The following is a 20,101-nucleotide window of genomic DNA, read 5'->3' as shown; positions in this document are numbered from 1 at the left end:
GGCGGGGAGGATCCCATGTAGTGGTCAAATTCATTCCCCTCCGGCTCTACCTCAGCTGTTCGATATCTTCGAATAAAAAATCACAGAGTAAGATAGAAACATGATTGGTAGTTTTTTACCCAATAATATTGTGTGTAAACCGGATCAAACCAGATTCGATTCGCTTTAATCCGGTTGTTTACCTAACCGGTTCGACCCGATTTAAAACCGGATCAAACCGGATTTGCTCATCCGTTTCCATTCTCTACCTTCGATGGTGCGCATGATGCGGGGGCTCGCTTTGCGTTGTAGGGCCTTCGTCGCTAAAATGACTTTCATGCGCTGATATGGTGTCCGTCTCGAAGACGCCTTAGGTGGCTCCATGTCGACGTCGTCGCGAACTGCAACTTCGGTCGTTGTAGTTGCAGCACTATCAGTCTTGCGCGGCTTGCGACCACGTTTCGAGACTTTCGCTGCTCTTAGCGATATGCCGGTAATCCGTCAAAAGTGTGAATGGCGCTAGCACCATTCACTACTAGTACGCTGGCGAATGAAGAGTGTGTCTTGTATCATGTTTGGAGAGGACACAAGACGTCGTATCACGTCGATTCATGCCGTCTTAACTGAGCGCACCGTAGTGTGCAAGCAAGCCTGTTCTGGAGACACACAATACCACTCGGGTCGTAAACAGAACCGCCGTGACCTGTTTTAAAAGATACAGGACATGCTATTGACGCATATCGCTTGAAAATACAATTGCACAATTTCTTCATCATCGCACTATCAGCACCTAGGTTACGTATTAGACTTACGCCTTGTGTAGTCCGTAAGTACCAGGACGCTTTCACCGCGCTCTTCCATGCGTACGATAGCGCGCATGCATAAGTTAAATGACCTCGCAGACGCTTGCTTGTTCGCACGCGGCGAACACATGTTGGATCGATCATATTCATACAGTCGTCGCAACCTGGTTTAGACGATGCAGGACATCACTATGGCACATCTCGCTTGAAGATAGAATTCTACAACTCGTGTATCGTTGCTATAGTACACGCGGTCTACATAAACCTAGTAATTCTACTGCATAACTTAAGCGCAGGGACTCTCGTCGCACTTTTCCACGCGAACGATAAGCACACGTTGTTTGCAAGCGAACACACGGCGGCCAGATCATATTTGTAGGTAGAGCCGCCACCGCGCCCTGTTTTAAAAGATACCGGATATCACTATCGACGCATCTCTCTTGAAGATAGAATTCCTCAACTAGTGCATCGTTCACATCGCTTTACCTACGTATACATGTATACATTACCTGTGCGTTCACTACCTGTATAAGCTACCCTCTCCTTGAACCATAAGCGGCATGCATAAGATATGTCTCTCGAAGCACTTGGCATTTAGAAACCTGCCGTTCAATACTCACTAACACGTCGCCCATCGACTCGTTATGCACCCCCCCCAAGGTTGCTATGAAAGGCTACATTGTCCGCTTATCCGCCATTCCCCACGACAAAGTCCACGAGCGGCGCAGCATGACCCGCAAGGAAAGCTCCGGTCTCATCTGGTTCAGCGATGTATTCGATCGTGTACACGAAAACATCTATCGCGAGGAAGCGTATCTACCGGATCGAGAATCGCGCAGCATTTCTGCTTCCGTCAAGCAAATTTACAAACCATTTTCCCGATAGCCGAAGCGAGCGATTGGCGCTTTCTCAAAACCGCTGGAAGCATCGACCAGCCTGTTCGATGTGATTTCCCGTCGACAACGGATACCAGCGCGCTCGCGGACCCCTGCTCCATTCCCGGGTCGGTCATTATAGTGTTGCAAGATGACACCTACCTGCATGGGTATGGTTGGAACGCGCAGATCGCTCTGAAATCCGAATTAGAGAAAGTTCATCTGAGCAAGTGTGACATTATGCTGTTTCGAGGAGATTTTATCTACTCTCCGCGGGGTTACGATACGGCGAATGGTTGCCTCCACGCATGACTTGGCATGCCGAGCTATGAGCGCGATATTGAACATCACCAACCGCAATTTGTGCCTTACGTTGACAACACTCCGTTTTGCTTGGAGGTGCAATTATCTAGGCAGTGGCCCGCCTTGCGTCCGCAAACACCTCAACCGATTCCACGGCTTCTACTTCCAAGATAGCCTCTCCCCGTAACCGCGATGCATCGTGCCACGGAATTGGATTGGAGTAGCGCTTTGCATGTGTGTTTATGCGTAGGGTAGGTGTTGCTTTGTTTGATAAATAACTTGAACGTGAAAGTTGTATAGTTTTTACTAACCACGATCGAAACACTAGCCTCTTCTGCAAACACCTCGAACCTGAAACTTGATACTTTTAGTGGCATTTCTATATAACAATTGCTATGACACGCATGTGCAGCACCAGGTCCACGAGGCGATTCACGTAGCCCCACTCATTGTCGTACCACGACACCAGCTTCACGAACGTGTCGTTAAGAGCAATGCACGCGTCCGCGTCGAACGTGCTCGAGTGCTTGTCGTGCAGGAAGTCGTTCGACACCACCTGGTCCTCCGTGTAGCCGAGGGTGCCGGCCAGCTCGCCCTCCGACGCGGCCTTCACGGCGGCCTTGATCGCGTCCATGGACGCAGGCCTCTCCAGACGGCACGTCAGGTCCACCACCGACACGTCGGGCGTCGGCACGCGGAACGCCATGCCCGTCAGCTTGCCGTTCAGCACCGGCAGCACCTTGCCCACGGCCTTGGCGGCGCCCGTCGACGACGGGATGATGTTCTGGCCGCAGCCACGGCCGCCGCGCCAGTCCTTGTCGCTCTTCGCAGGGCCGTCCACGGGAAGCTGCGTCGCCGTCGTCGCGTGCACGGTCGTCATCAGACCCTCCACGATGCCGAACTTGTCGTTGATCACCTTGGCCAGCGGCGCCAGGCAGTTCGTCGTGCACGACGCGTTCGACACCACGGGCGCCGAGCCGTCGTACTCCTTGTGGTTCACGCCCATCATGTACATGGGCGTGGCGTCCTTGGGCGGCGCAGAGATCACCACCTTCTTGCAGCCGCCCTCGATGTGGGCCTTGGCCTTCTCCGTCGTCGTGAACACGCCCGTCGACTCGCACACGTACGTCGCCGGCCTAGCCCCACGGGATCTGTGATGAGTTGCGCGCCGCGAGCACGTGGATCACCTCGCCGTCCACCACCAGGTTGCCGTCCTTGGTAATTGCTGAGCCGTCGAACTTGCCGTTCATCGAGTCCTACTTGAACATGTACGCCACGTACGCCTGATCCATGAACAGGTCGTTGATGGCCACCATCTTGGTCTTGGGGTTCTCGATGGCGGCGCGACACACGAGGCGGCGGGTGCTGGCGATGCGGCCGAAGCCGTTGATGCCGATGGCGACTTGCTCAGGCTCAGGGAAATGTCGGCCAATAAGTAACGACCTGGCCTCGTAAATAAACGAGTTTGGACGTTATCGTGGAACAAATACTTGCCCACCGATCCTTTATGGCGGGAGCGTTGGATCCATTCGCATTTACCAACGTTGGCAAACTGGAGGATCACTGAGAGCGCGAGAACCGGCGCCAACGATGCCAAAGAAACTCAATACATGTACCTCTGACGCTACCACTGAAAAAAAGCGAAAAAGAGAATGCGGTCCCCAAGCTGAAATCTGGAAGTGGTGGCGGTGGAGGTCGCAAGAATCATAAGACGGATAAGTTAAAGCCGTGCTTTGCGTCGCCGCCAACAGAACTAGATCTGCCGAAAGAATTGGTTCCTGCCGCATGTGCAGCGCTTAACTACAAGCTGCTCGCCGCTAATGATGAGAGTGGGAATCGACAGCGTCGAAAGCTGAGTGAGCCATTCAAGCTGGCTAACTTCCAGGCTCGCGTTTTGACAACAATGTATCAAGCAGCGCATAACAAGGAAGGCGAAGGAATTAACAGCAGCCCTGAGCAGAGGCCCAAGGGATCTAAACAAAACAATTCAACTCGCGAGCGTATAGATTAAGGTTTTACGGCTCCCCCTACTAAATACGCCTGAAACGGCCGGGCTGTATTTTAACGAATCCCGGCATAGTATTTTATGTTAATCGAATAAGTTATCTTCTATCGAATCGAATTCATACTAAGCGCTCAAGTCGCCTACGAAGATCAACTTCAGGAACGACTTGCTGCATATGAACCGTGGCTGCTGCGAGAAATCAAGCTCGCGTACGAAGAGGGTCGGTTGCGAAAAAAGGGGCGGCGAGTCCAAGGGTGCAGCAAGACAGCGGAGCAGAGCAAGACATCGCGGTGGCAGAAGGAGGGGGCTCGGAAGGGAGGCATGTTGGACCTACGACACTTACCTCAACAAGCGAAGCAGAGCAAGATAGCGCGATGGAGCAGGACACAGCGGCAGGACAGCGGGGTGGGGCGGGGTCAAACAAGGCAGCATGGCGGACCAAGACAGTATAGCGGAGCGTGAACTAAAGGAAGCTGCGCAATAATTGGCGGCCGCCAGGTTTTTCGTGTCAGACGATTGTGTGTCGAAACCCGTGCGAGACTCGCCGATGACCGACAACTCTGGACTAATCCAGACAAATGCGAAGCTACAGGAAGAAATCTCCCTTCTTCAAGCGAAGGCTGTCGTTGACTTGAAGCATTACCAGGACAAGCAAAACCCGATGCAAGCGAATCAGCATGTATTGATTGAAGATCTCGAAAATGTGCGATTGGTTTCGAATAGCTTGGGGGGGGGGATTGGATGCTACTAAGCCGAACCTGACCGAGTCCAAGAATAAGCTAGCGAAAGTGCGCGACGACATACTGCAGGCCCACTCTCAGTAGATGCAAGCAGAGCACAAAAGCTGGTCGCCTCCGAAGATCAACTCCGGGAACAACGTGTCGCTCAAGAAACCAAGACACACACTTTAGAGAAGCTGGCTGAAACGCTGTCGATGAAGGAACGGTCGTTGGTAGAGCGAGAGGCAAAGCTGGGGCTGCAGACCAAAATTCTAGAAGAACGAGAGCGCGACTTGTCGTCACAGGAGGAGCCTTCTGATCGTGTTTAAGCTCAGCTGTTCCAACCGAGCATCTTCGTTCCAAGGTTTCACCTTGGACTTTGTAAACAGTTAATGCTACAGCGCATACGTGTGGAGACTGCTGAATTCTCAACGACAGTGTGTGAGGCATTCCTTTTACACAGCCGGCCAAAGAGATATCGCACGGATTGTATGCCTGAGCGTCAAAGAAGAGATGATATAGGTTTGCGTCGTCGCATCCTTGCATTGTCTTAGCAGACTCACCGCGGTCAATTCGCACAATGGCTGCTGGTGGAGGTATGCTGGGTATTTCACTGTCATATGTGCTACGGCATCGTGAACCAATCGAAAGGTGGTCTCAGGGTGGTAACCGATCCCTTTCAAATCGCCAAGCGTGCCATTAGCAACCATTTTGTTCTGCTCTGCTATTCTGTGTCACCTGAATTGGCATACCTGTGATAAGATCAAGATATGGAGCCATTCGACAAAACTTTGTATCAGAAAGAGACATCACCATGCGGACCTCCGATCGATTCAATTTGTCCAGTTTTCCCTTTAAATTTGTCACAATGCGTACGGGATGCTCGCCTTCTGGAAGCAATTTTGCAGCCGTAGATATAAACGATTGGTATCGATCCTGGTGGCGTTGTCTGGTTTTAAGAAGGGTTTAAAGCGCAGGTTGGTGGCTGCGCCATCCAGGGCTTCTTCGATTGTGAGAACACGCGTGTTAATGATTCGAACAAACTCAGGAGTCCAAACACCTCTTCGAGCTTGCTGGCAACCACGCCCCCATTCAGTATCTTATCAAATAGGACCGATTCATCCAGCACGACTGCATCTGTAAGCGATCGCCATGGTTCATAGCCTGCGAGTTCCTCAGCAGAAATTTTAGCTTTTCGTTTGCGTTTTGTAGGATCTATGAACAAGGGCAACCCTCCCACAGGTGGCAACGGCAAACAATCTCGAACAAGTACCAGGTGAATGCCTCCAAAAGCTACACTAGCAACACGCTTTGCAGCACGCAATCTTTTGTCCAATTGGGATGGCTGATATTTTTCATCATTGCGATTTCGTCAATGACTATCAAATCGAGATAAGCAAGATAATCTGATGATCGGTTTAGCCGTATCTGGAGCAAAAAGCTCGCTAAAGTTCTTCCACCATTCAGTGTAGCCGATTTACCTGTCAGCGCAGGTTTCAGTACGCAATCGGAGCCCCCCCCCCCCCCTCCCCCGCTACGACACAGTGCATGTACTGCGTTAATTCTACGACTTTTTTCGGTTCCGCCTTCGCCACCGAGAAACATCCGCAGCTGACTATCACGTAACACCGAGTCAATAGCACCACCCGATACTTGTAAACCCTCCGCATGCCTCCACCGCAACAAAAGCGTTTGGCCTATGAGCTGAAAAGCATAACCTTGCTTGTCGTTAAGTTGTTCGCACATCTTGAACCCATTTCTTCACGAGTATAACAGGAGGTAATGCGCTCGTAATCCAACTCAATATTCTGTCTGGAGCGAATTCTAAATTTGAAACGGTGCCGTCAAGAATCTCATGCCTCTCCAAAATACTGCTCATCTGAGAAACCTTATTACCAGGGGCATCGAGGTCAGACAAACGACGGGATCAAGTGAAACGCTATCAAGAACGATAGTTTTGTCGTTTTCCAGTTCCCAAATCTCGTCCTCGTCATTCGCTCTCGCGGTGTCATCGCGAACGTCAATAGTGTCTACGGAGTCGAAAAGGTCGTCCTTCCCATCGCTACTGCTGTCGTCAACATGGACATCGCTGTCCCGCGTCTCTTTCGCTGTTTTACTCTGGGCTTCCGCCTTTTCGAGACCGTTGTAATAGTCGTTCATGTTATTCATAACAACCTCGAGAAAGGGGCTGCGTGAACCCTTCCAAGAGTCGAACGAACGAGTCCATGAAATAGATAGTCGTCCAGTTGCGAGACGGCACGAAATTTTGCCATATCCATGTTTTCACAAACGTTTACTCGTTTGCATGAATACTCGTCTGACGTTGTTGTCGTATTATATCCCGTAAACCAAGCCCGAGGAGCATAGCTTTCGTTTACATAGCATTTTATTCCACGAGGCGATATCATCACATCTTTTAAGTCTTCCATATACACAGAGGCTCGATACTGCCCACCAATTCACTCGGAAGGCTGTCCCGCTCTGACAGCATAGCTTTCATCTTATCCTTGTAATTCCAGTCCATGTCGCTCACCCTTCGTGAGTCTTTGCGAACCGCAAAGCGATCGCACACGGTGCACACACTCGTCCAAACTGTTCGCCCCAAGTGTGGATTGAAGACGTCTCATGCCCTCGGCTCTCTCATTGTCACTCAGCTCGATTTCGAATGATTCCTCGGCCACGCCCTCACGCAGTTGTTGACGGTCTCGACTTCGCTGCTGCTGCTTTCGATGCCGATTGCGTTGTTGTTGATCCTGGCCCTATTACCCGCGTCAATAACTCCGGTGTCGATGGACACGTGACAGCACTCATCCACTTTCTCAACATCCGATCCACCGCTAGCGCCTCGTTTTATATCTCCACGGTTTGTATCATCGGTAGATTGTTTTATTTATTACATCACCAGAAGTCCTAATTGAGTGCCCAACTACACCGATGCCTCTACCAACCGTAGCACTGCCATCAACAACTTTCTCTTCCATAACTGTGTGCATCTCCGCGGCATTAACATGAATGTTAGTTGCGCCAATTGTTTGAATTCGGTGGTACTTTCTCGCTCGATATCGCTGTTGACGAATGCAGTTGACTTCGCGTTGCCGATCGATATCCAAGTGCTTCGAAAGGTCGGTATCACTACTGTCGGATAAGTCTTTTCTACTAACCTCCGTTCCCACTACTGCATATTGCAAGACCGTTGGTTGGAGCCACACATGGCCACCATAGTCACCTTCATCGCCAGTTCCCATTTTAACTCTTTTCCGCTTCACACAGTAGTCATTCATGATTTTGTGTGACAGTGGCTCTCGTCAACCCCACAATCGAGGATTTAGTCCAAATCAGGCAATTTCACGAATGCCAACGTCTACCGCAGAACTTGTTGAGTGAGCAACAAGAATGGGCAGTCCTATATCGAGGCAATAAAAGACAGCCTCGTCTCTCCAGGGGATAAGGCGATTGATAAAATGACTGGAGTTCATTATACGTAGGCTTTCGTGATCGCTTCGATGGATACAGCGATTGATAAATTGGCTAGACTTCAGAATACACAGCTTTTCTAGTCCGAAACGCTTTGGTAAAAAAATATATGCTAGCCCGTTGTACTACAAATCTCATGCTTCATCAGGGCTACTGCCAGTAAACCTCATCATTCTTCACTGCTCCACCGCTCGTTCCGATCTTAAACCACGTACAACACACAAGCACGGTGCACCGCAAACAGCTCCCCCAGCGCGTCGTAACGCACCTCTCACGCATTCAGCGCCGCCACCACCACCGTCGCCGCGCTTTCCATGCGCAGCTCCACCGCTCGCTGTGCAGCTCCCCTGCGCCCGAACGCGCCTCCCGACAACGCAGCAAGTTTAAGAATGAAGGCGGCAGCTTGAAGTGCCGCGAGCATTTACGGATGAGCGGTCTAACCTGCACGCAAAGCAAGACCGCACGTCCCTTCGAGTCTCAAGTCGCCGAGTGTGAGTAGACTGCAGTTCACTATTTGTTTATTCTGTGTTTGCTTGTCGTGTCCGTAGGCAAAATAAGACAGCCTATCCGCAGTTCCGAATGTGCATCGCAAAACTAGTAGCAGCTACGCAAGCATGCAAGCAAGCATGTGCATACCCCTGTACCGTCCCCGCATCCGCCCCCGCCACCAAAATGGCCCGGACCGTCGGTGCCGGGCTGGCTAGACGCCTTGGAGCTGCATCAGTCGCTACCAAATGCATTCCATTGAATAGTGAATAAATAAATAGCTTTACCGGTTACTGTATGTATTCATTTAATTCAAAGCATCAAATTCATTCATCAGCCAATGTAGTGGGCGCTTCCGCACCATTTCCTTTTATTTGCTATGCCCTCCATTTTCGGACGGTCGTGGTGGCTGGGGCAGTGGCCGCGGCGCGGCGTCCGGTATTCCCCGGTCCCCGGTATTTATCGTTGCGTGACAGGTTTCGCGTGCCTCTCTACTATCGCTAAGTAACGGTTAAGTAAGTAGTAAGTAACATATATACCAGTACGGTACCGGTTGTGAAGTAAAAGATAACAGAAATAAAATTAGGACTGGGGAGGCAAGTCAGGAATAGTCAGCGACGGGACAGTAGACACAGTCCTAATGAACTGTGAATTTATGAAGCAGAAATGCGATTTGAAAATTAGGTTTTGCCTGGCGAGAATCGTACACCATTATTAGTCATGGCATGACTAATTAGAGTGAAGGGTATGTATACACGACAGGCATTCAATTAAGACCGTGCTATATTGATGGTGTTGTGTTAGTTGTAGAACGCCCTAGAGGAGGGCGCTTAATTCACATGGTGTTCAAATACTCTACCGCACATTATTCGGTATTCTACGTTACATGCAAGTGAATTAACTCTGAATTTCAAATTGTAGTGGGTACTCGAACTGAAATTGCTACACCCGTCACTCCGAACAAATGATTATAACAGTGGATGCCTACGGTCGGGCCTTCGGCAGGCACATCTACGACATGAACACCATGTGCGCGGTGAATGTGACGTGCTCGCCGAACGTGACATGCGCGACGAGTGCAGTGAGCACGACGATCCGAAAGCGAGTTTGTTGTGGATGAGTTGCGGGAACGCTGAGGAGAATCAGCCGTGCGAGTGGCACGAACGGAGGGTGGGTACTGGCAAAGAGCGCGCCCGCCGTGCTGTCGAGCGCGTTGAAGTACGTCCAAGAGGTCGGTTGAGTAAACTTGCGGTGCGACGGCGAAATGAGCGCCCCTCTTAAGGAGTGGACGATGTGGAGAGACTGCTCCCCGAGTGGAGAGCAAATGAGAACGGGTGTGGTGGCGGAGACATCACTGTGGGCTACAAGTGCGGCAGAACGCAGTGCGACGAGTGGGTTCCAGGCGGCGTACGATGTGGGTGGAAGCAACGGGAGACACTGAGGTGACAGACGGCGTGCTACTTGAACGCGTGCTAGTGGTTGTACGAAGACGAGAATGAGTATAGTGTTGACATTTGCTAGCTCTATTGGGCTATTGATTAATCGCTTAATGAAATTGAAACAAACGCACGAGGCGGGCGTTCCGGCAGGGGGAGATCAAGTGGATCTCTGACGGCCAGTACTTTGTTGAGACTACGAAGCTCACGAACGACCTCGCACCATGAGTATACGACCTTCCCAGCTGTCCGGGCAATATAAGTGGACCGGCACATGGTGGTCATACAGGGGCGTCAATTGAGCGGTACGAGCGAGTTGGAGAGTGAATCAGCGGCGAAGACATCGCCCATGACGACTTTGACTCCCATGCGCACGAAGTCGGCCTTCAAGGCTGGCAAGTCGAAGCGCATCACCCGACGCCAGGCCAAGGACTTGCTGGTCCAGACCGACGATGACGACGAGTCGAGCCAGGGCAAAGCTGATGAGCACAGCACCCACGATCTTCCAGCCCAGACGTACAGACGTGCAGCGGAAGTGACGAAGGCCTTTGTCCGCGGCGTCCAAGTGCCTACGCCAGCGTCTGAAGCGACGCAAGAACGGAGCGCAGAGACGGAGGAGCCGACGCGACAGGAGGTGACCGGTGCCATGGCGAATGAGCACGCCAAACAAAGCAACGAGGGAACGACATAAGTGCCTGCGGAGGAAATAGCGGACATTGCTAATACGCTGCACCAACATGCGACGGCTATATCCAGCCTCCAAGCCCAGGTTGTGGAGAACACGCGCAGTCGAGAGGAGGTGCGTGCTGCGGACGCGCGTGTGGACGAACGAACCGAACGGGGTGCGCAACAACGAACGGCACGTGAAGAAGTGCTGCGGGCGGACGCTGAGACGAGGGGCGGCAGCGTACGACGCGTGTAGGTGGTGCCGGCGACTAAGATCAGCACCCCAGCAATTCCGACGACAACGGAGTGTGAACGGTGACGGTGGCGACGACTCGAGCGATAGCTCGGACGACGACGTCAGCGGACGGCGCCGACGGAGCGAATGACGCGGACGACGAGTGCGTCGTGAGAGGCACTCACGATGGAAGAATGTCAAGGATCTGAACCTTCCGACCTACACGCCATCGCCGAAGGTATCGGTTTCGACGTGGAGTGACCGTGTAGATTTGACCCTCCAAGGAGCTGAAGAGTCGGGACGAGAAAAGTGGCCGGACGGTGCGTTCTACTATATCCTAGGCAACAAACTGATGGACGATGCCGTTAACATGAACCGGAGGCTATCTACGAGGGAGAGGAAGTGGTTGAACTTCAAGAAAGCTCTGTTATGCCGCTACGGTGAACGCAAGGACAAGTCAGCGGCAGAGTGGCACGTAAGCATGCGGCCGATGATGCCTGGAGAAACGTATGTAGATTTTGCGGCTGGACTGCGCGACGTCATCGGCCGTAACAGCGTGCATGACCGCGTCCAACTCGTGCAATTTTATCAGTGCCTTGCCAATACTCCGCGGAAGCTTGACCGGCAAGAGCCAGGGCCGAAGACACTAGAAGAGGCCGTGGACAAGGTCACCGAGATCGACGACCCGATGGACAACGTCGCCCAAGGGATGTTGAACAGCGGATTGCCGTGGACCATGGCACCGAGGCCGTACTTGATACCGATGGCTGGAACGACGGGGCAAACGATACCTCGGATCGGAGGTATGAGCCTGCCAGCCGAAATGCTGAGCAATAAAAGAGGGCATAATGGCCAGGAGGGACATGGAGCATGTGGCGCTCTTTACGTACCCCCGGGGTGTCTATAGCAAGGCCACCGATACGTGGGGTCCGCCTCCGGGACACGTCTGGAACGGTAAGTACTGGTACGTGCCTCGCAGGTCGGTCGGAAAGGAAGCGAACGGCCGCGAAGGTGGCGACAAGCGCCAAATCGTCGGGCAAGAGAGCTATCAAGTTTCGGTCGAAGAACGAGACAGACCAGTCCAGTGGCGACGCGTTCGACGCCAAACCGCACAAGCAGCTCAAAGGAGCAGTCAAACAGGCTAGCGGAGACAAGAGGCGAGATACATCGATGACGACGGAAGAGAAGCGCGTGAACAGCAGGTCAAGCGGCACGAGCCGTCTGAACAACGGAGAATGTTTCCACTGCGGTCAGCCAGGCCGCTGGGCAACGCAGTGCCCGAACGAGTCGAAGTGTTTTGCGTGTCACCAGCCTGGTCACTACGCACGAGCATGCACCAACGCTGATGCGGAGGCGTAAAATGACGCCTATATGGAACAGCGTGGGCGTAAGCCACGTTCAGCGGTGGAAACGAGTAGCGGGCGCGATTGAGGGGGTATGGCGTCCGGAACGAGGTGGAAAACCCTGGCTGGAAGGGCTGGCGGCGGATGATAATGATGAACGGAAGCAGGTGAAGGTTGCACCAGCGACCGACACGAAGAGGACGAGAAGAGCTGAGCAGACGACGACTGTTCGGCTGGTGAACGGAAGAGACGATGTACGGAACAGAGAGGCGCCACGCGAGGCCGACTCTGGCGAGATGAGCGAGACGAGGGCGGTAAATGCCGACGTGAACGAGGAACGCAGGGCGAGGAGAGGTGTCCTTGTGCGCACGATGACGGGAGCGGTACACCCGCGCAACGACGGCGCGACTTCGGTCGTGGAGATGATGAAGGAGGCAGAGGCGAAAGATACAGTGCGAGCTGCTATCTACGTATCCACCGTACGTCCAGCGATGGCAGCTGCGCGATATGTGCGAGCTGACCACCAGCATGAACAACGAGACAAGGATGAAGTGACACGGAGGGCGAACGATGGACGTCTGCCTGGAGAAGGTGCAGGCCCTCTTGGTGCTGGAGAAGACGCGTAGCCAAGTGCGTCGGCGGCAGCAACCGTGGACGAGATGACGATGAGCAGCCTCCGCGTGTTGGCATCGGTGCCACATGTAACGGCGTCGGTGACGGACGTGTCGGTGACGACGGACGCGGACGCGACGCCGAATGAGAACACGGCGGTGCAGGCGAACGAGTCGCTGGTGGCGACTGTGGGCACGACGGAGTCGGGCGTGAGGAAGACGAGCACGGTTCTCAAAGTGTGCCCGAGCAGGATAAACAGTTCGTGCGTATGAGTACGACGAGGGGTCTGCGCACCGCGACTAGTGTGAACGCCGCGCCAATGATGGACGACGGCGCAGCGAACGACGCGCACGAGGAGCTGAACGGGGATACGAATGAGGAGACGATGATGGTGGACGACATGACACATAGCGGCCCCAGATTTTCGCTGACGACGATCCGTCACTGGTTTGACTAGGAGTCTGTATCGGGCTGCGATTGGTGGAGAGAGAAGATGCGGTACGGTCATACCCGTGTGACATGAGTGGCGACAGGGATGGGGCGTGTTCTTGTGGAAAAAAATCCTGCTCCCGTCCGCAGATGGGCCCAACCGGCTGGAAATGTGAAATCCTGGGCGTGCACACCCAGGATTCAATAGTGGATTCAGTCCAGTCGCCGGACTTTCCCTACGACGTGTGCCTAAAGGCTAGCGGAAAGTGTCTCTGGAGAACGTATCCCAGAGTACACCTCGTCTTGCTGTGGTCCAGAGCGACAAGATGGATCAAGTACCAATAAACACCCACTACCACCACCGTCATCACGCGCCGGAAGCCGTACAAGGTGATGCTTGTGGAACTACACGCTAGTCTGTGATGAAGAAGAGTTTGTACCCAGCGTGCACCACGGAAACCCAAGATTCACTTGTGTGAAGACAAGTGCCCATGATTTCAAGATGGAATCCTTGGACTAGACCTTGAATCCAGACGTCCTATACTAAAACCAAGTATCTCCCGAGCCGACATCCAAGATTCACCAAGTTACATCAAGATTTCAAGAATCACCCGAGATACCAAGTGGAATCCTGAGTGTGAATGCAAAGCAAGTTTGGAGCCAGTTTGAGGCCAGTTTGCAATCAAGTGATGTGTGGCTTGACGATCAGTCGAGAATCCACGAAGACCTCTCTACTCGGCTTTTTCGAAGAGAAGAAGAAGAGTGCTCACACTATACTGCAACCAAGCCAACGGACTCACTGCATGGTGAAACCAAGTCATTTGTTAGCCCACGACGAAGGTGCGTTTTTTTTTCGACACCGAAGTCGTCACTAGTCAGGACCGCTGAACCCAAGGTATACTGAAGCCAAGATATTCGACCTGAAGCATAGTGAACCGAAGGCAATTGCCCGAAGAAAGGTGCAGAAGAGAGAAGTGATAGTGTAGTCGATAACCAAACAGAGTTCAATTTCCCTGTAACGCGCAAGTGACTTCGGCCAAGCCTGCCGTCGGAAATCCGGAGGTCCTGAGACTACGACTGCGGGACATTAAGGGCACATCGACTACAAGGACGAGTCATCTGTGTGAGCTCCGCCTACCCTAAGCCCAGTTAGGTGGTGATCAGAGACGCCATGTGCTTCCTGGGGTGATCCATCGATTTCATATCCTAGTTGGGTCACTTGCTTTGCTCGTGGTAGCCCATTTCATGTTCCCGATTGTGTTCTGGAGTGCTAAGTAGTCGCCGCCAGAATTGTATTGACTGCTGCGTGTGACGGGAATGTTAACTGATAGCGATGGTATTTTCCCTCTTAATTGAGGGTGGTGCGTGTATTTGCGACTATTCAGGCGAGCTAGGCGCCTGGATTTCAGACTCCAATGAGGCTAGTGTGTGAGTAACCCACTGTCCGAGGGTCCAAAAGTGACGGCTAGTTGTAGTGTGATCTGAAATTCTTGGTTTGCCATCAGCATCGAGGACGCGGGCTGGACTACACGTGCACCTCGGCGTTTATTCGAAGGCTGCTTTTACAACACCAGTAGTGCCGTTCCGTCGAAGATAAACGAGCCGACAGGGATTACGCAAGGTACTCATGCCAAACAATGAGGGCTGGATTTCAGGATTTGCTTGCGGTACTCTGGGTTTTCTTCTTCTTCTGTTGACCCCCAGTATTTTTCCTGGGTTACGCTATACAAAACACCCTGGACGATCAAGGTTTCATCGGCCTCGCCTCAGAGACCTCGATGGAGAAGGCCACGGCGGAGCCAGTCCCGGTGACGAGAAGCAGCAAAGCGAAAAAAGGAAGTTAGACTACGAGCTGTAAAGCTTGAAACACTTAAAGACGGCTTCGGGCCGAGATTGCAAAACCAAAAGTAAGATTGATTGAGTGAGTTTTAGCTTCTAGCCTGCCTACTATGCTCTCTTGTTGGCAAAAAGAAAAGCAAACATCTGTGGGAATCGAACCCACGACCTTTGAGTCAAAGACCCGGTACTAACCCACTAAGCAATACAGACTTGTGCAAAGTCATGGACACCCTACTCCTACATATGCAAATACTATGCACCCACCCGCGCATCCACGCAGCTTGAACATCCAGACGCGCTCCCACGCGCTCGTCCTCATGCACACGCAGCCTGCGCGTCTCATCTTGAGCATTGGACGCCGCCACAAAGCCTCGCACACGCGCACACACACGCACGCACACGCACGCACACACACGCACACGCACGCACACACAATGGCGCGCCAAGTGTGAAGCCACGCGCACGCATCACCCTTTAACACTCTCCCTTGATGCGCTGTGCCTGGCGTCTTAGTCGTCCATGCCGAGTCCAACGATAAACAGGCGGTGCTTGGGTCGTGCCAGCGCCTTGGTAAACCCGTCCGCGACCATCTCGTCTGTCGGCTTGTACTCAAGCACGATGATCTTGTCTTCCACCTTCTCGCGCAAGAAGTGATACTTCAGGTGGATGTGCTTCGTACGTGAGTGGTAAGCTGGGTTCTTGGCCAGCGCAATGCATCCTTGGTTGTCCTGGAATATTGTAGTAGCACCCACACACTCAGCCCCCACGTCCTTTAGTAGCTGACGCAGCCATACTGCCTCTTGGGTGGCATTGTATAAGGCCATATACTCTGCCTCCGTGCTCGATGTTGCCACTGTCGGTTGCCGCTTCGACTTCCACGAAATCGCACTCCCATTCAGGAAAAACACGTAGCCTGTAGTCGAGCGCCGAGTGTCCAGATCGCCTGCCCAGTTCGCATCCGCGTAGCCGAGCAACTCTCCCTTGGTCCGGCCGTTGAACACAAGCCCCAAGTCTTGAGTCGTCTTCAAATACTTTAAAATCCTTTTTGCGGCCACCCAATGAGACTTGTTGTAGTACTCGCAAAACTTGGCCACTTCACCCACAGCTTGAGCAATGTCCGGACGGGTGCAAGTTGCGAGGTACATTAAAGCCCCCACCAACTCGCGGTACGGGTACTTAGGCGCGAAAACTTCGTCCTCCGAGGGTTTCACCAGTTTCGAGTTGCTATCCGCTGGTGTGTGCACTGCCTTGCAGTTTTCTACACCGAACTTTTCTGCGAGTCGCTGAATATACGCTCGTTGGTTCATGATAATGACCTTGCTCTCACGGTCGCGGTGGATCTCGATGCCGAGACAGTACTTTAGCTCACCGAGCTCCTTAATGCTGAACTCACGCTTCAGCGCCTCCTTGATCCCAGTAATATCTGCTTTCGTCCTGCTGAAGATCATGAGGTCGTCCACATAGACGACAATAATGCTGAACTTTGAGCCAGAACGCCGAACGTACACACACGGATCCGCCGCCGATCGACAAAAGCCTTGGCTTTCCAAGTGCTTATTCAGCTTGCTGTTCCATTGACGCGCCGCTTGCTTCGTGCCGTAAAGTGCTTGCATCAGCAAACACTTCTTAGTCGGGTTGCTTTGGTCCTCGAAACCATCTGGCTGGTCCATATAGAGTTCCTCGTCCACGTCACCGTATAGAAACGCGGTGTCAACATCCACGTTTTCAGCCTCCATGTCTTCCTCTGCAGCAATTGCCACAACCATGTTGATGGACTCCTTGCGTGCTACAGGAGCGAACGTCTCCGTGTAGTCAACTCCTGGGCGTTGTGTGAAGCCCTTTGCCACCAAACGAGCCTTGAACTTGATAATTTTCCCGCTCGGGTCTCGCTTGATGCGGAAAACCCACTTGCACCCGATTGCCTTTTTTGTCTGATGGCATATCCACCAAAGTCCAGGTGCGGTGATCCTCAAGCGACTTCATCTCGCTTTCCATGGCACGCAGCCACTCGTCCTTGTACTTGCTGCGCATAACTTCGTCGTATGAAACAGCACGCTCGCCGTCGTCGTCTTCAGTAAGTAGACAGTAGAGGGAATCGAACTCACCCTCAAAATCGTCCAAGTTGAACTCACCACGTCGAGTCCCGGGGTACTCGTCCTGGTAGCGCACAACTCCACGCCTTTTGCGTGCCGGACGCACCATCCACTCCTCCTCGCCATCTCTCCCCGGAGTGCTAGAGCCACGCGTCGGCACAGAGTCAGTCGGCCCGCTGTGATTATCAGGTTCCCGGCGTGGGTGAGTTGGGGGCGTGCGGAAACCTTCCTCTACGCTGGGTTCTTCCGTGCGCTCCTCTTCTTCGTCGTTGCCGATGATATCGATCACCTCCTGGCTGCCCTCCTTACGCGCCGTAGCGAGTGGGGCTTCAGCAAACGTCACACTCCTTGAAATCACGATTGATCCGTTAGTTGGATCCAGCAGTCGATATGCTTTGTGCTGTTTGGCGTAGCCGAGGAAAACGCACTTGATACCCGAGTCATCCAGCTTTTTGCGTTTTTGCTTGGTCACATGGGCATAGCACTCGGTCCCAAAAACGCGCATGTGCTCCAGACGTGGCTCCCTTTTGTAAACCAGTTGGAACGGACTTGAGTGTGGGTTTGAAGTGTTAGGCAACACGTTCCGAATGTCTGCTGCAGTCATCATAGCCTCACACCAGTACGACTTGTCAATCCCGCTCTCTTTCAGCATGCAGCGTGTCATTTCGACCAGAGTACGGTTCATTCGCTCTGCCATACCGTTTTGCTGCGGGTTGTATGGTACCGTAAACTCCTGCTTGACCATCTTGTCGTCGCAAAGAGTCTCCATTGCTGCGTTGCAATACTCACCACCATTATCACTGCGTAACACCTTAACCTTGATGCCCGCGCTTGTTTCTGCCTCTTTGAGAAATTTCTTGAACGCCTCACACACTTCGCTCTTCTTGCGCAGTGGATAGATCGTCACAAAACGGCTTTTCATCAAAATAAAGCTCACAATATACTTGTAGCCCGACTTGGATGCGGGGGTGACAGGCCCCAACACATCAGAGCACACGGTGGTGTCATTGCGTGCACTCTCCCTGGCTTCGAGCTCCTTCTCGGTTGAACTGAATGGCTTGCGTGCTTGTTTCGCAGTCGCGCATACACCACACACGGTTCCAGGTGCAACTTGCGCACCACTGAGTTTTCCGTCCTTAACCATGGAGTTCAACGTGCTGAAAGACACGTGACCGAGTCGCCGATGCCACAGACCAACGTCGTTTTCAGCCACATGACACTCCTCACCACCATCAGTGTTGAGGTACATCAGCTTGCCTTGCTTCCTACCCGTCGCCACAACTTGGCTGCCGCGTTTCACAACGCACCGCTCGCTGTCCATAGTCACGGTCATACCGCGTGCTGTTGCAGCCGTCAGAGAGAACAGGTTCTTGTTTAAGTCTTCAACATGCAACGTGTTTTCCAGCCGCGCGTTTATCCACGAACTTCCAGTCCAGACACGCAAAACAACTGTTCCAAAGCCGAGAATCTTCAAGTTCGCACTGTTCTTTGCGCTCAATATGCTGCGCACAGTCTTTATAGCCGAGTACTCGTGAAAGGCGTCGCGTGTCTTGCACATGTGTGCCGAAGCACCACTATCCATCACCCAGCTCTCGCTCGCAAAAGCGTCGGTCGCGTTAAACGCAACGTTTGACTGGTCTTGGATACTGTCATCGGGACTTGCCCTAGAACGGCAATCCCTCGCGTAATGGCCCATCTTGCCACAGTTGAAACACGCTCCGGAGAATCCCTTCTTGCGTCCCCCGCATGTGTTCTTCTTCTTCTGTTGCTGCTTTCCATTGCCCTTACCGGCAAGAAGCGCGGTCGCCTCTTCGACGCGCGCCGAGTCCTTTTGACGCACTTCTTCCGCAATCAGCTTGCTCACGAGGTCTGCAAGCTTGAAATCGCTCACTGACATGCGAAATGCTTGAACCAGGCTCTCGTAGCTCGATGGTAGACTCCGCAACATCGTCGCACAGACGTCTTCTTCGCTTGGTTCACACCCCGCGTTCTTCATATCCATCACGAGCTTCTCTAACTCCGTTACGTGATTGCTGACGGAGGATGCTGTAAACTTGAACGCCGAGAACTTCTCTTTGAGCCACAGTCGGTTCGCCATGTCTTGAGTCTTGTGGAACGTTTTCAATGTGTCCCACGCTTCCTTCGCAGTCTTGGACGTCACCACGTGCATCAACTGCGAGTCGTTGAGGTTGAGCACAATCGCCGCGTGCGCTTGCTGCTCCTTCGCCGAGGCCACCTCGGCTTCTCCGCTGACCGCATCCCACAATCCCTTGGACATCAGGTACATCTTCATCTTGTAGCTCCACAGCGAGTAGTTCGAGCCGTCGAAAGGCTCGACTTTGAACTTGGTGTCGGTACTTGGGCTCATAACCAAAAGGAAGTTAGACTACGAGCTGTAAAGCTTGAAACACTTAAAGACGGCTTCGGGCCGAGATTGCAAAACCAAAAGTAAGATTGATTGAGTGAGTTTTAGCTTCTAGCCTGCCTACTATGCTCTCTTGTTGGCAAAAAGAAAAGCAAACATCTGTGGGAATCGAACCCACGACCTTTGAGTCAAAGACCCGGTACTAACCCACTAAGCAATACAGACTTGTGCAAAGTCATGGACACCCTACTCCTACATATGCAAATACTATGCACCCACCCGCGCATCCACGCAGCTTGAACATCCAGACGCGCTCCCACGCGCTCGTCCTCATGCACACGCAGCCTGCGCGTCTCATCTTGAGCATTGGACGCCGCCACAAAGCCTCGCACACGCGCACACACACGCACGCACACGCACGCACACACACGCACACGCA

The 20,101-nt window shown here is 52.8% G+C and overlaps 2 protein-coding genes across 3 annotated transcripts; one reads left to right on the top strand and one right to left on the bottom strand.

Moving 5' to 3' along the window:
* Nucleotides 1-2,284: 2,284 nt before the first annotated feature.
* On the bottom strand, nt 2,285-8,579 carry IUM83_19940 (glyceraldehyde-3-phosphate dehydrogenase; the record flags this gene model as incomplete). Of its 2 annotated transcripts, XM_067945010.1 has the most annotated exons (4): nt 2,285-2,311; nt 2,376-3,096; nt 3,242-3,403; nt 8,434-8,579. In XM_067945010.1, the coding sequence occupies 4 exons, from the start codon at nt 8,577-8,579 to the stop codon at nt 2,285-2,287; spliced, it is 1,056 nt and encodes a 351-aa protein (XP_067785497.1). The 2 variants fall into 2 exon arrangements, with proteins under 2 accessions (XP_067785497.1, XP_067785496.1); XM_067945011.1 differs by lacking the exon at nt 8,434-8,579 and having other exon boundaries at nt 3,242-3,276.
* A 1,850-nt stretch (nt 8,580-10,429) lies between these two features.
* Nucleotides 10,430-10,771, top strand: IUM83_19939 (uncharacterized protein; the record flags this gene model as incomplete). The annotated part of the gene is made up of 1 exon (XM_067945009.1): nt 10,430-10,771. The coding sequence occupies one exon, from the start codon at nt 10,430-10,432 to the stop codon at nt 10,769-10,771; it is 342 nt and encodes a 113-aa protein (XP_067785502.1).
* Nucleotides 10,772-20,101: the final 9,330 nt, after the last annotated feature.

This window comes from Phytophthora cinnamomi (genome assembly GCF_018691715.1).
Source record: "Phytophthora cinnamomi strain GKB4 chromosome Unknown Contig79, whole genome shotgun sequence".
NCBI classification, from domain to species: Eukaryota; Oomycota; class Peronosporomycetes; order Peronosporales; family Peronosporaceae; genus Phytophthora; species Phytophthora cinnamomi.
Note: the sequence above shows the minus strand (reverse complement) of the source record. Positions and strands in the feature narration are given on the sequence as shown.